Genomic DNA, 17,083 nt, shown 5'->3' on the forward strand with positions numbered 1-17,083 from the left:
TTAATAATGAACTCAAGCTAAGTAATAATTTCTCCAAATTCTATATTGCCAATTTTCTTTTGACATTTTCGTCTGAAATTCATAGTTCCTAATCTATAAATTTTCTTGTGAAATTTTCTCTTAAAACCACTCATTCCCCAGATAATTCACACTAAAGAACTATAAATCCAAAAATACAATTTCCAGAAGTCAATTTCCCTCCCTCCATCACTGAATTATCTCAGTAATGAACTCAAGCTAGGGGATAAATCTTCAAAACTAAACATTAAAAATTGTCTCATGACATTTTCTCTTAAAACCAGATACTTCCCAATTAAAACCCCCACTCCATGAATCTAATCTCCCCATTCAGTAGCAGTAAAATGTAAAATGTTTACGTCGATTTAGCTCTTAGCTGAATTTTTAAAGAATATCTCCGAATCCAAAAGGGATAGCAAAATTTTCGTAATAGCTTTTTTTGTAACTTTCAATTCGCTCTACAAAAAAGGTTATGCCAAAAATTTTGCTACCTCCCTTAGATTCCCAGATATTTATTGAAAACAGGCCAATAGTCAAAATCGACTTGGACCGTTTTACCGCTTCGTAACTGAACTAATTTCCCCATCATCTCCATCATGGAACTATCTCAATAAAGACCTGTAGAAAATTCGACCCCCAAAAACCCTTGAACCCATAGCACTCCCTCTCCGCCCCCAATTCATTGCCCCCTAAATCTGTGGATAAAATTGAGCAGGATAAAGCCCAGGAACAGTGGGTCCAGCAGTGTGGAATGCAGCAGCAGCAGCAGCAGCAGCAGCAGATGTCTGCCAAGCAGGACGTTTAGGGACACTGCCAACAGCATCAGCAGGAAATGCATTATCCCAGGGTCTCTTGAGTCCCATGAGAGCAGCATGATTGATAGGAGGTGTTTGAATAATAGGTGGCAAGATAGTGGGATGTGGCTGGGGTGTGCGCATAATCGGTATTCTCTGTGGCACATTGAAAAATAGTAATGGTGGATGTGGCTGTTGCTGATGCAATGCAGCATGAGGTGACATTGTGTAAGTTGATATTTGATGCTGACCAGGTGGTGGTAATGCAAGTGCTTTACTCGTAGCAACACCACCAGCACCACCTGGTGATGATCCAGCATTGCTAGGCGAATTATTAGTCTGATTACTGGCAATAGCCATCAACCACAAATCCTGATTTCTCATTGCTTGAACCTGTGCCTGAGCCTGTGCTTGAGCCGCTTGTGCCTGAGCCTGTGCCTGTGCCTGGACTAATGCGTGTATGTCCCATAGTGGGGCCTGTTGGGTCTGTTGTACGGGTATTTGGGGGGGTTGGGCGGCTGGTGCCGCTGCTATTGCCGGGGGTGTGTGTGTGCTCAACGTACCGGATGAGAGTAGCGATTTAGCGGGCAGTGGTGCAGCACCAGTCAACACCAAGTGCATGTCGTCACCACTGCACTGGAATACCTCGATGTAACGCTGCTTCTTGCCGAATATCATGTAGCGGTGGTGACGCTGGGAGGCACATGCGAACGCTGAATTCTCACTGTCCATTTGGATGAAGGCTTCACCCGAGGGCTGACCCTGAAGGAGAAAATCAGAGGGTTATGGAAGTGGTAGTGAGGACTTGGTTTTCGTAAGTCGATTTTTTGGAGTTTCATGAATGGGGAATGCTCGCGCTAATGATAGGAAAACAAGTGGGAAATTGCTTTTATATTAATATAGGGGAGAGTGGGGCACAATGAAACAGTCAAAAAACGACTGCTTGACGCAATTCAAGCAACAAAATTTTTTATCACTAAATAGTTTTTTTTTAATTTTTGTTTATTAACTTTTTTTTATTCTTGGGAGTACTGATGAGAATAATTTTCCATTCAGTTGAGTGGAAATGGCATATTCGGACTTTTTGGATCATAATAGGTTGTTATAACGAAAAATCCGAAACTTGCTTCCGAATGGAAGCTTCGTAATCGCTCAAATTTAAGTTTTGGATTTTTTGGGTTATATCGACCCAGTATAATTCAAACAGATCGAAAATGCAATGTTTAGATCTCCGTACGTGTGTGTTTGTGCGTACGTATGTACCAAAGTTCTTCTTCACCTATTCGCTAATGAATGGATGGAATTGAATCTTTTTTTCAAATGTAGGTATTGTTGAGTCCTATCAATCTCCATTAATTAAAATTTAATTCATCGATTGGTTTTCTATTTTCGAATTTTTTTGAAAATCGATTGTCCCACGATAACTAGAAAAAATATTCGGGATTGATTGAATGACGGCTTAAAAAATTGGTTTGGATGTCCTTTTGACCGAGTTTAAAGATGAATGCGATAGTAATGATCGTTATTTTGATTTATTTGAAAATTTGCCAAAATTTTGTTTTTTTTTAAATCAGAATTCCGGGGATATCTTTGTTGAATATCGTGCTTCAAATGAATTCAATCATAGCTTAAAATGTTTGTTTTAATGCTATTAAGTCGAAGGTGAAAGATGATTACGATAGCAATATTGACTAATGTGATTTTTACGATCATTATTGAAAATTTCGAATTTTTATATTAACATTTTATCGAAGGGCTAAGGGGGGAGATCGAACCGTAAAAAAGACAATCGGTTGTATCGAAGAAAAGAATAATAAGAATAATGATGATGATATCATTCAACTCAGTTGAAAATCTGACAAAATTAGTTAAAATAGTTATTTTCATCACAAGGTCCACAAAATATTTTCTGACGAATGTGATTATAGGCCTCGCCTTCGGCTCGGCCTACAAAGCCACATTCGTCAGAAAATACTTTTGGACCGTGTGATGAATGCAATTTTTCGTCAGAAGACCCGTAAACCGCGATCAAACCGAGTGAAGCGAGGTTGGAATCCCGGTTTACCGGGTCTTCTCACGAAAAGAAATCTTATTCAATTTAATAAAATGAAATAAATAATGAATTATATATGATAAAAGGGAATTATGTGCAAAATAAACATTCAACAGTATATTGCTAACTTAGTAACAAAAATAACTATACTATATGCAATACAAGAGCAATTTCCTACTTGTTCTTCGGTAAAATAGTTTTTTACTTTTATAATCGAGCATCAGAGCTTTCATTCGAGCCCCATTTGACCCGAAGTTTCCGGCCATTTTACAGTGATTTTATTATTCAACCGTTCAGGTCTGAACATGGATCCTGATATTGAACCGTTAGAAATCGTTTTAAAAATATGAAAAAAATTAGAAAGTCTAATTTTGAAGGAAGATTGATGAAATAATTGAAAAATTGCAATTTTTCTGTAAACAATTTATAAGCAATCACGTTTCCATCATAAAAATCATTTGTTCGGAATCAAAACAAATTTACCCCATTGATTCATACCCAGAATTTTACCGGAAATCTATTTTATGCCTAAAAAAGGTTTCCGACAATTTAAACAATTTCAATGATTTATTTACAAACAATAAATATTTGAAAAGTGGCTGTAGCGGCCACGCGGGAGTGTGTGGCTCCGGCGGTCATCCAAGCTAAGCAGCGTTCAGTCTGCCCAGCACTTGGATGGGTGTCCGCTTAGGCACACCTAACCGCGTGGGACTACAGTCGCTAGGCACGAATGTAGAGAGCCACTGTGCCCATTGACTCAGTGTGACCAATAGACACAGTGGAATCCCTGCATTATCGGCCGGCTGCACGACTGAGGTTTTCATGGTTTCCCTGACAGTCCAATCCCGAATGGGGTGCAGTTGGGGATAAAAAAAGTCGGCCCATGGTAACGCAGATAGGGAAGGGAACAAAATGTAAAAACCCGAGAGGGTATACATATGGAACCAAAAAAAAATGTTTGAAAAAATAATAATTCTGTGCAAAATCTAATGTAAATGACGCTGAATATTGATGATTTTTTTCAAATTTTTCTCACGCAATTTAATTGACATCTTTTATGACCGAAAATGGCTGAATTTATAGTGCAGTCTGTGTCAAACTGTGAAAGACACTTGAATATCTTTAATTCCTTATTTTTAGTCATTACTAATAAATAACATACCTGCGCATTATAAACCATATGAACTCCACGATAAACAATATGTTTAGCGTATTCACCCATGAACTCAAGGATATGCTCAACGAGCGCCTCATAAGGTAGTCCACGTAATCTAACACAGTCTTTTCTCGTTCCCGACGTGATGACATACTGCGGAAGCAGTTGCGGTGGCAGCGGCAGCATCGGTGGAATATCAGGCTGTGGTTTAGCATCAATTGCTCTATTCAATACCTAGGATCATTACATCGGAGCATTAGTTAATTGGATGAATTGAATCAAATTGGGATAAATGGAAATTGTAATGAGCACACACACCTGTTGCACTTCTGCCGTTGTACTACGGAATAGTTCAATGTATCTGACGCCAATGCAGTCACGATGCTTGCTTAGAGCTTTCTCAGCATCTTCCTCTTTAGCGAACAAAACGAATGCATCTCCCGTTGCTCGGCCATCCGGCTTTTTCACGAATAATACACCTTCCTCACCGTCCAACACCTGACAGGGATTTTGACCGCCAGCAAAGAATTCAATCTGCGCAGGAAAACGAGAAACTTTTGAAAATCCTTCGCTGACATTTCGGATACACTTTTTGGAAATGATTATCACGCTGAGTTTCAATGAAGTGTCAAAGAATTTCGACAATGAAAGTTCACAATTTGATGAGCAAACCAATGAAAACTGCAGACTTTAGCCCAATTATCTTGAATGTAATAAATCTGTTGCTCATTCTTTGGCCACGGTTCACGCAAAAACGACTGAATGGATTTCAATGGTATTTGTAGTATTGCATAGTTTAGGGTCCCCAATGGGCTTTACACTGTTAGAAATTTGTTGAAATTTCACGGAAAATATGATAGTAATTCTCATGAGTGACATTCAATCGAATTCAGGGTAAAAATTCTCATGAAATTTCAACTTTTAGGTAGAATTCAAGGAAATTCATGGGTTCTTAGAGGGAGTGAGGTGGAAATTTTACAACTCGGTTGAATTTTCAATGAAACATGAATATTCAGAAACAAAATGACAGGAATTTTCAATTTTTCTCTGAATTTTCCTGATTTTTCTGACTTTTCACGGAATAATTTAACTGAAAAATCAAGGATTTTATTGGTTTTCAGATCATTCGAACAGAAAATCAATGGAATATTTGATTTTTCAATGACAATATTTCCTCAAATTTCAGTGGGAATTGACCACGATAAAGATTTCCAGGATTTGGCACGGAAAATTCAGACGAAAATTTTTAACAGTATAGGCTATAAGTTATTGTGTGTATATTAAACTATGCACCGTAGAAACTTCTAGAAAATTCTAAAAAAAATCTTCTAAAAAAATTTCTAGAGCTTTCTAGAAAATTCTGGCACTTTCTGCAAAATCCTGGAATATTCTTGAGTTTTTCAGAAGATTTTTTAGTTTTCTACAAAGTGTGAGGATATTCTCGGGTTTTATCGAAAGTTCGAGAAATCCCTTTGGTTTTACAGAAAATTATTGGGTTTGCTGAACAATTCGAAAAAAATCTCCAGTTTCGAAAAAAATAAAAAAAAAATTTCGTTTTTCAGAAAATTTGAGAAAATTCTTTGGTTTTACCAACATTGCCCCAACGTTGGCAGGCAGCATTATCCCAATGTTAAAATTTTTTACCTTTTCACCTAAAAATAGTAAATTGAATATACTATATTCGAACTCCTGAGGCCAAAATTAGTTATTCTTACAAAAAAAAAATTGGAAATATTGGATTTGACGAATGCATGCTCCATTCGAAAGCACTACACCCAAAACATGAATTTGAATGGTTACAAAGCTTTTATTTGAGAGCTAAAATGACTCCATTCGGAAGAAAAGTATATGAATGAACTCACAACTTGTTTAGCAACGCAGTCGTAGGGTAGTCCCCGCATTCTCACGATGACTTGAGCCCCTCTGGATAGAAATGCATGGGCCTCGCCACTTGCACCACCAGCAACTCTGACAAACTCCTCACCCGATGATTTGTACACTTCGATGTACCTCGAGCCAATATGATGCTTATGCCTCTTTAACGCCATGTCTCTGTGCTCTTTACTCACAAAACGTACAAGTGCCTCGCCGTTACGTCTGCCCATAGGGCTCAAACACAACGCAACTCCACCCCTGTTGATTCGTACAGAAGATTAATTAGAAAATGGTTAATTGATGGGCTGGGAGTGAAGTGGCAAATCGAAATGGGTCAGTTCAATCGTAGAAGGGGTAGAATTTAGAATGAACATCTGTGAATTGAGCGGGGATGAACAAATTTTCATGAAGAATTTTTTTTTTCTTGTGTGTATTATTCTTTTGCTTGTAGTGAAGATCCAGAGATTTGAGAATAGTCCAGGGATAGCAATATTCATAAATCATAATTGCCGTTAAATTTTGAAGCCGTCATTCGGTTAAGGGGAGACTACTATGAGTTTTAAAAGTCGTGGGTTATTAGAGTGAGACTTTTCATACGTTGAAGATCGATTCAATAGATCTGAAAACAAATAATTAGTGCAAAAAAAATTTGTTTTATTGTTCGTTTGCCCGAAAACGCTTAAAATGCTAAAAACAGTCCACGGTCTCCAATTTTTGAGCTACAAAAGATTTTTTTTTTCAAAATTTTCGGAAAAATGTGTGGAACAACAATCACGAGCCAGTTTTTTGGAATTCGACTTCTACACAGCTGATTTCTTTTTTTTTTTTCATATAAAAAAATTCACTATTTGTGTAAAAAAATACAAAAAAAGCAAATTTAGCCATGTAAGAGGCTAATTTAAAAAAAATGGCTCGTACTTGTAATACCACATATTTTTCCGAAAATTTTGAAAAAAAAAAATCTTTTGTAGCTCAAAAATTGGAGGCCGTGGACTGTTTTTAGCATTTTAAGCGTTTTCGGGCAAACGAACAATAAAACAAATTTTTTTTGCACTAATTATTGGTTTTCAGATCTACATAATCGATCTTCAATGTATGAAAAGTCTCACTCCAATAACCCACGACTTTTAAAACTCATAGTAGTCTCCCCTTAATATCATTCAAATTTTTAATTACACGTATGAAAAAATTCAATAGAAAACTTTAGCGAATTCGCTAGAAAATTCTACTGGAATTCTCTAAAAATTCTGAGGGGATTCTAGTAACATTCTAGAGCATTCTCGTTAAAATTAAATTTTTTTTTGCGCAGATTCTATTAGATATTTGATAGGAAAAGGTCAATAGATTTCGATTTTTCTGTTTGAATTTTTTTCTTGAGATTTTTTCTATTAAAGCTACTGGGCAGGGATTTTCTAAGTTTTTTCCAATATATTTTGTTTAGTTTTGCATTGCAGGATCCGAGTGAAAAAAACTTGGAAAATTTATGCCCAAGTATTCTGATAGAAAAAATTCCAAGAGAATATTCATATAGAAAAATTTAAATCTATTAACTTTTTCCTATTGAATATCTCAGAATCAGCGCAAAAAACAGATAGAATTTTAAACGAGAATTCCCTAGAATTTTAATAGAATTCCAATAGAATTTTCTAGCGAATTTGCTAAGGTTTTCTGTTGAATTTTTTCATGCGTGTTAAATAACAATTAATTTGAATATTTAAATTTTGAATTATTTTATTAATGAATAATTTGGGTAGGAAGATTGCCGATTATTCGCTCAATTGATAATGCCTTTTAAGAAATTATAAATATTTACTTAATGAAAAATTTACAGTTCCATAGCATCGAAGATTTAATTCATCATTAATCCGAAATTTAAATTATCAATATTATACTATTTTTTAATTTTGATGAGTATATTTAAACTTTTGTTAATGTAAGTCGGAAATCCTTTCAATATTGACGAAATTTAATATTGATGGCCATCCCTGGAATAGTCTTCATGATTTTCATGGTTTTCAAGATGATTTTTTTATGTTTGATCATTTGCTACGATAATTATAATCGTTTTACATCAGTTTCAGAATTGTTTTGGAGTCTTTATAGATTTTATTGTTTTTTTACGGTTGAACTGACCTTTCACATGGCGAAAACTTTTCTAGAAAAATTCATGTGCTAAATTCAAGCATCATAAACGAGTCATAATTCGCACACTTGGAAAAATTATTGTGTAGCTCCAGAAAAATTATGGTACCCCCAATAATTTTTCTGTCGCTGAACGATAATTGTTCTCGTGCTACACAATAATTTATGAAGTGTGCAAGTTGTGACTTGTTTATGGTGCTAGCACATGAATTTTTCTAGAAAATTTTTCTCAGTGCATTCAGCATTGGATTCTGATTTTATTAGGTGTTATAAATTTTCAAGATATTATTTTAAAATTTATGTTGGATTTTTAAAATGAATATTTTTAAATCATGGAGTTATGGATGAATTTTCTTGAGGTTTTTTTTCTGCTTCGTTCTGAAGTAGTAATGACTCATTATGAATTCAATGTTTTCTGTCCTACACGAAGATGAATATCGTTGGAACCATGGAGATTAGATAGGCAAACTTTGACGAGAAAAATTTTTATTGAGAAAAAAGAAAACTAAAAAAACGTCTGGATAATTTACGGTTTAAGGCCCGGGTGTACTATCTTTCGAACGTTATCTTGATGTTTTTTTCTCATCTTTCGTCAACTGAAATTGTCAATTAAGTCCTGCATCATGCAGAAGTTTTGAAAAATTATGAATGAATAATAAAAAAAAGTAGAAAAAATTCGTAATTTTTTCAATGAACATTTCTAATTTATATTCAGAATAAGTTGAATAACAAGAAATTGAAAAATGTATCTGATTTACGGTGACAAATGGCGGCCTGTCACCCAATATCATGCAGGGGGAAGACTGATTTCGTAAATCTTTTCCCACACTGCACAGAGACATTTATTATACGGAAAAGGCTCTTTGAAAAAAAGTTGAAATATTTTGGAGAATTTTTTAATCACACTTAAATGAAGATTAAAATACCTAGCTGTCACTTGCCATGAGGAGCTAGTGTTTTGTTATCCACCAGGGAAAATGACAGCTAATAGATAATTTGCTACAGTGAATCAGATATTTGTAATCTCCACTTTTTTCAACTCATTCTGAATCTCAATTAAAAACGCTCTTTGAAAAAGTTCAGAATTTTTTCTATTTTTTTTATCATTCTATCATAATTTTTGGGAATTTCTACATGATGTACCACTCAATTGACAATTTTGGATTACGAAAGATAAAAAAAATCTAAATAACATTCGAAAGATAGTACACCCGGGCCTTAATGAGAAAATTCATGGAAACTGTGAATTTCAGATCAATTATTCTTTGAAAATTCATAGAAATCTCGAAAATTCAGGTAATTGTATTCTTAAATTGCGAATTAAATATAAATTCAATATAATTCGAAAATATTCAGATTTCGATTGAAAATTTCTCACAATTTTCCAGATATTTTCCAAATTCCAGATATTTTCAATTCACAAAACAGATCTAGAAAGGAATAAAACTCACTACGCCTCCATTGAATTATTCGCGATTAATTATTGCGAACAAAGTCTAAAAATTTTTTATTCATACCTCTGCCACAAGGATATCCAAGTATCTTTAAGAGTTTGATAGACTAGTCCGACCATTATTGTTTTTTTAAATTCAAGTAGTGAATGGAAAAAAATAGTTTCAGTCGTTCTATCATATGAATTATTGACGTTTGAGTGGACTTGTTAACTTGAATTACGTTTATCTATTAAGAATATCCAAATATCTTTCACAATTTTTGTAGAGACTACATTATAGATTCAACCATTTTCAATCATCAAATTTGTCAATTAAATTGCGTGAGAAAAATTTGAAAAAAATTATGAATATTTAGTGTCATTTTGCACAAAATTGTTACTTTTTTAAACATTCGTTGTTCATAAGTACATAAATTATTTAAACTTTCGGAAATCTTATTTTTTTATACATATAATCGATTACTGGTGAAAATATGAATATGAATAAACTTGTTACGCTTTCGAACAAATGATTTTTATGGTGGAAAATTGATTGTTTATAAATTATTTATAGAAAATGTTAAATTATTACAATTACAATCATTATGCCATTATGTTAACAATGTGCAATTGTTAAATTATTTCATCAGTCTTCCTCCAAAAGTAAACTTTCTAATTTTTTTTCATATTTTTAAAATGTTTTTTAACAGTTCAATATCGAGATTCAAATTCAGACCTGCAAAGCTTAAACAATAAAATCATTATAAAATATCCGGAAACTTAGGGGCAAATCGGGCTCAAATAAAAGCTCTGATGTCCGACTAGAAAAGTAGAAAAACATTTTGCTGGCGAAAAAATAGCCAAAGTACTTGGATATCCTTAAACTAAATTTATGTAAATGAGTTCTCGACTTGAAGAATGTGATGACATTTTCGTTTCAAGTTAACCCAGTGACGAAGTGACTAGAATGATCCATGACCCTTGATAACGCTTATCTGAGTCTCACTGATCACCTAAAGAATTCCCACGTCAGTCTGTCTATCATTGCTATTTCCATTGTGTAATCGTTAATGTTTATAAACATCTGTTGGTCTCGTGTTGAATAGAATTTTATAGTCAAAGGTAATGATTTATGATGTATGAAACTTGCACATTTACTGGAACAACCATGAATAAGCTCAATTACCTTTGTCAATCCGTGAGAGCTTGTGTATCAAGTATTTACCAATTATTAACGAGTTACGCATTGTTGAGATGCAAGTGAATATTAACGACAGTCGTTTGGCGATAATGAGCAAATAATTAGCGATAATGTGGAATAAAACTCACTTGGCAACATTCAGTCCTCTGAAAAACTTGGCAATGTCCTGATCTGAGGATTGCCAAGGTAATCCACGTGCTCTCACTACACAATTATTGTCTACTTCTTCATCCTTGGAACTGTAACAGTAATAATAACAGGCATATAAATCCTTTATGATACATTTGCTATTCACAGTTACAGTTGAAATTCACTAGTTTTCGATTCTGTAGCGAAGTGGTAAATTACCATAAGTGCAAAAGTGGGACTTTTTCAGGAGGGTTAAAAAATTCGACTACATTTGAGAGAACTTTTGATTCAAGCAATTGAAAATTTTTCAAATAAATTAATTATAAAACCGACGCCGGTGGCCGAATGGGCTAGATGCAAGTTTAGTGTGCGAAAGGTTGTGAGTTCGATTCCCCGTGGAGCCGAATTTATCAACGGAAGACTCCGGCGAGCGGGAGGTTGCTAATAGAGTAACCGCCTGTACCGGCTTGGGTTTCCTGTGGTTTCCCATGCTACTCCTATGTTCTATAGGAGTGCGAATGCGGTACAGTGTAGAATCCACAGCCGCATGCGTAAGGTTGGATAGAGGGCCGAAATGAGACTTGAAAAGAGAACTCAAAAGGCCGTAAAAAATTGCCCTTATTATAGTTTACCACTTCACCACAGAATTGAAATTATTCACTACAGAATTGAAATTATTCAATTGAAAATGAAATAGTTATTACTCATTTATAACCAATTATGTAATCAAACTCCATGAAAATCGGTAATAATCATGCGAATTTTCATTTTTACGTCTGAATGAAATTTGATTCTTCAAAAAATTGACTAGTTTTCAATTGAAATTTCACGGAAAAATTGTTTAAATATCATAATAGTAACTTATACTATCAACTATTTCGTAATGAATTTTATAAAATAGTTAATACTCATTCCTAACTGATTATCTAATCAACCAATCACTGATTTAAAAAATGCCAAAAATTTATCACTCGTGTTTTTCGAAAAATCACATTTTTTTCATGTAAAAAATGTCCAATTCTACTTCACTAGAATTGATAAAAAAGACCAGTTGCATGCAATATAACTGGAAAACATCGATGAAATCAATATGAGTTATTCATTATGAACTTGTTCAGTTCCAAATGAATATCTTTGAATCCAAATAAAATAGAGAGATTTTGATAACGACATTTTTTCAACGGTCAGAGCCACAAAAAAGGGACTTATGAGGGTTTTTTAATCTCTTTTTCTTCTCGAGATATTGCCTAAGAACTAATATTCAAATGAAATTCACTTCAAATTGAAGGCGAGTAGACTTCTGAGTATCGAAAAATCGCGAAAGTTTCAATGAAGACTTTAATTTTGAAATTCATTGGAAAGAATTACACATAAAAATTAATAATAGTCACCTGAATTTTCATCATTACGTTTAAATCAAATTTGATTCTTCAAGAAATTGACTAGTTTTCAATTGAAATTTTACGGGAAAATTGTTCGAATATCAATAGTAACGAGTATGCTATCAACGATTTCGTAATGAATATTAAAAAATAGCTGTTTATAATCAATTATCTAATCAACTAATCATTGATTTGGCTAATTATTTATCACTTGCAAGTATTTTTAAAAAATGAAATGTTTTTCATGTAAAAAATGTCCAATTCTACTTTACTAGAATTGATAAAAAAAAGACCAGTTGCATGCAATATAACTGGAAAATATCGATGAAATCAATATGAGTTATTCATTATTAACTTGTTCAGTTCCAAATGAATCTCTTTAAATCCAAATAAAATAGAGAAATTTTGATACGGACATTTTTTCAACGGTCAGAGCCACAGTAAAGGGTCTTATGAGGGTTTTTTAATCTCTTTTTCTTCTCGAGATATTCCGGAAGAACTGAGATTCAAATTATATTCACTTCTCACAATTTTCATCTATTTTCAAAGTACTTCATTTTCAATTAAGTTCAAACCATTTTTTCATGAATGGTTGATAATTCGTCATAATGAAGAACTGATAATTCATCAATATTAATTTATGAATTTAGGGGTGAGTGGGGCAAAATGAAACGGTCAAAAAACGACTGTTGGACGCAATTCAGGTAAATTTTTTTTTTATATTTGTTTGTCATCTTTTTTTATTTGTAAGAATACTGAGGAGAATAATAATACCCATCCATTGTACTGAATGGAAAATTATTATTCTCCTCAGTACTCCCAAGAATGAAAAAAAGTTAATAAAAAAAACATTTAAGGATATCCAAGTAGTTCAGGCAATTTTTTCTGGGGGAAATCCCCTTCAGAGTTTGTAGATCAGACCAAGAGTATTTTTTAGGCGCAGTATAAACTTTAGTTTCCGAACATATTTTCGAGAAAACGATTTTTGAAAGAATGAAATTTAACACATTGCGTCCATAAGAGCTGTATACTGCCACCTTCAATCCAATAGTTCATAGTCTTAAAGCGTTTTCTCGTACACATAACCGTATATGACTTTGTTCGTTATACTCTCTAGTTTTTTTTGCGACATTAAAAAACATAAGTTTCCGCACAGATAATTGCAAGCAATCAAATTAAAGGCTTCTTGATTGGTACGACGGCCATATTGGGTGGTTTGAATCCGTGCGTTCCTGACGTCTGGCAACAGTCCGCTCAAGTGACTACTCGGACCGAATTTACGAGGTTATATGGAACACATGTGCAGTGTTGCCGTATGATCATTAGAAGTTAGACCAATGAGAGTCAAGTGTGAAATTGAATAAAATATTGTTCACAATATTCATTGAAGAAATTCCTGAAAAAATGTATTCGACAATGAAAAATCCGAAAAAGTATGGGGACGGCAAGATTTTCGACAAAACTGAAAACTTGCTTGAAAAAAAGTTGCCAATTTGAACGAAGTACTTGGATATCCTTAAGGTCCGGGTGTACTATCTTTCGAATTTATCTGGATTTTTTTCATCTTTCGTAATCCAAAATTGTCAATTGAGTGGTATATCATGTAGAAATTCCCAAAAATTATGATAGAATGATAAAAAAAATAGAAAAATTCTGAACTTTTCAAAGAGCGTTTATAATTGCGATTCAGAGTGAGTTGAAAAAAGTGGAAATTGCAAGTATCTGATTGGCTGTGGCAAATTATCTATTAGCTGTCATTTTCCATGGTGGATAACAAAACACTAACTCCTCATGGGAGTGACAGCTAGGTATCTCAATTTTCAAAACATTAGTATGTAGTCATCTGCCATTTTTATGTGATAAAAGTGTGATTAAAAAATTCTCCAAAATATTACAACTTTTTTCAAAAAGCCTTTTCCGTAATAAATGTCTCTGTGCAGTGTGGGAAAAGATTTACGAAATCATCTTCCCCCTGCTTGATATTGGGTAACAGGTCACCCAAATCGCCATTGGTCACCCTAAATCAAATACATTTTTCAATTTCTTGTAATTCAACTTATTCTGTATATAAATTAAAAATGCTCTTTGAGAAAATTAAGAATTTCTTCTACTTTTTTTTTGATTATTCATTCATAATTTTTCAAAACTTCTGCATGCTACAGGACTTAATTGACAATTTCAGATGACGAAAGATGAAAAAAAAACATCGAGATAACGTTCGAAAGATAGTACACCCGGGCCTTAATAAAAAAAATTTTATGATTGAATTGCGTCCAACAGTTGTTTTTTCACTGTTTCATTTTGTCCCACTCTCCCCTATAATTCATAAATATTAATTAAGAAGTTCAAGTTATACAATAATATTACTATAAAAATAAAACTGCAAAAGAAAAAGGGCAAATGGTTTATTAATTCAACAGAGATGTTTTCAATGAAAGGGTGATCTTGATCTCATTTATTTATCAACTGACTTACTATTTCGCTACGCTTAAAAATAGTTGATAAGTGAATTGACAAACAGTGAATAATAAAACGCCTCAACGTGCAGATAAAAATAATAAAAGGGAGATATATTAGTAAAAAGTGAATTTTCTAACAATAAATGTCATTGCACTGCAAGAAATGTCCTCAATTAATATAAAATGAAATTCTTCAACTCACCATATACCGGGCTCCAAAATAAGATTTATAACTTCGGGATTCTGGAATACGTGGCCTGAAATAAAAATGACTTTTTAATGATAACTAATTACCCATTAAAAGAAAATGTAAATTTGGAACTAGCTTTGGGAACAATCTGACCGTTTCATACGTGACTGGTTTGTCAACGTTTTCGTGTAACTGTACACCCCCCATCCTGTCTCTCATTTCTCAAACATTCTTTCATTATTTCCCCTCCTGGGATTTCGATTATGAAGAGCTCAGCAGGAATACTTATTTTGGTTTTAGCTGATTCAGGGGGATCACTCTCGATTCCGGCTCATAATGCTTCGTATTTAAATTTTGTTTCAAGCAGGGACCTTTATTTATCGTGCCGATGAGTTTCCGACTTCAGTTTTAAGGAAATCGAAATACTTTGGCTATTTTTTCTCGAGGGAAATGATTTTCTACTTTTATAGTCCAACATCAGAGCCCATTTTTCATGTTTTAGTATTCAATATCAATTAACATCATTTCGATAATTTGATTATTTTAGAAGGAATTGTCAACAGATTTTTTTTTTTCGTAGGAAAAAGAAATTTCTAACATTAAGGCCCGGTTGCGCCAAGCCCTGATATCCAAATAAACCCCAGGGTAAAATTTATCCTCAGGGTCATAATTTTTCAATATTTGACCCGAAGAATAATTTTTTATCTATCCTGTTGCCCCATTTGAATTAACACTGATTTAACCTTGGGATTAAATTTTATTTTTTGTTCCTCGGATAAATTTGAGATACTCTCCCGGGTAAAATAATCCATCGAACATCCAAATTTACTTTTTTTCTTATCTGACGTTTTCGTTAACCGGAGCTAGTGCAACCGGGCCTTAAAAAGTTGTCTAACATTTTATTTCTAAATATTTGAAAACAAGAGATTTTACTCTGGGAATTATTCATGCAATTGATTTAAAGTAGCTTTACCCTTCGGCCGGACTACGTTGAACTTTTGGATATTTTCAGTTTTTAAATTTTTCAACTAAATTGCATGGAAAAAAATTGAAAAAATTCATACCCTGTCAGTATTATCTAAATTAAATTTCGCAAAATATTGATATTTTTTTAAACACTTTCCTCTTATAAATAAATAATAAAACTTGTTTGCGAAACGGTGGATTATTTTTTATGAGGTGTCAAAAAAATTCTTGATTTTTACACCTCTAATGAAAAAAAAATCAGATTTTAATCTTTGATTACAATGGAAATGTTGATTTTCCCCTAAGACACTGGGTTAAATCCTGATTTTTAAACATTTCTTCTTTGAAAAAGCAAAACGATAATTAAATTGAGAAGAAAATTAGAATTTCGAATCTAATCGAGTTTTCTGCAATTTTTTTGCAGTTTTCAATAATCTTTGAATTTACCGTAAAGGTAGAGCTACTTTAACCCTAGTCTGATCACCTGACGGTAAAATGTGACTTTAGTCACCTTCGCGGGAGAGTGCCGCCGTGTTATTTAGGCTCCAGCGCTGCCGAATCCACTCTACACTTCCCGGGCGCGTTTAGCGAGTTCCCAGCAACGTCGCGCAACAGGCAATTTCATTAAACACGGGATAAAATTGTTCACCTGTTGGAAATAATTTTTTTTCTCCCAGAATTAAGGATATAATATTGAAAAAAAAAATACTAGAATTTTCCAGATACTTCAATTGACGAATTCAATTTTTCTCAAATTTTTCCGGTCAACCAGTCGATGGCAAGGTGAATAAAACGGCGTGTTGTGGCAATTCCCTCGCATGGTGACCAGTCTAGGGTTAAGGCCAGAGTGGATTATCTTTCGAATGTTATCTTGATTATTTTTCTATTTTCATCATGTAAAATATATCACAATTTCCATTGGATTTTACATCACGCAGGAGTCCCTAAAAATTATGATTGTACAATCAAAAAAAGGTACAAAAAAACTGAACATTTTCAAAGAGCGTTTTTAAAAAAGATTAAGAAATAAGTCCGATGGAGGGGAAATAGTGAGTGGATAATTTACCATGGTAACAAACGATCTGACAGCCATTACATACATCAAATTATTAATTTGCAATTTCCTCTCTATTGAGTTTATGTCCCAATATTATTCAAAAACGCTCTTTGAAAATGTTCAGCTTTTTCTCAACGTTTGTTTGATTGAACAATGAACAATCATGATTTTTGGAGACTCCACGGCTATGTAAAACTGAATAGCAATTGGAGATCATTTCAGATTTTCA

General features: G+C 33.6%; 1 protein-coding gene across 1 annotated transcript in view; it reads right to left on the minus strand.

Annotated features, from left to right (window-relative positions):
- Positions 1 to 517: 517 nt before the first annotated feature.
- Positions 518 to 17,083, minus strand: part of LOC107045160 (RNA-binding protein fusilli) — a 74,662-nt gene continuing 58,096 nt past the window's right edge. Inside the window, exons 5-10 of the mRNA XM_015267320.1 lie at positions 14,844 to 14,898; positions 10,800 to 10,910; positions 5,884 to 6,154; positions 4,340 to 4,555; positions 4,028 to 4,255; positions 518 to 1,574 (exon numbers count right to left, since the gene is read on the minus strand). Of these exons, the coding sequence (XP_015122806.1) occupies positions 708 to 1,574; positions 4,028 to 4,255; positions 4,340 to 4,555; positions 5,884 to 6,154; positions 10,800 to 10,910; positions 14,844 to 14,898 (1,748 nt within the window). The 3' untranslated portion in view covers positions 518 to 707. The remainder of the gene's footprint in view (positions 1,575 to 4,027; positions 4,256 to 4,339; positions 4,556 to 5,883; positions 6,155 to 10,799; positions 10,911 to 14,843; positions 14,899 to 17,083) is intronic.

This window comes from Diachasma alloeum, unplaced genomic scaffold, assembly GCF_001412515.2.
Source record: "Diachasma alloeum isolate Michigan unplaced genomic scaffold, Dall2.0 Dall_scaffold_00180, whole genome shotgun sequence".
NCBI classification, from domain to species: Eukaryota; Metazoa; Arthropoda; class Insecta; order Hymenoptera; family Braconidae; genus Diachasma; species Diachasma alloeum.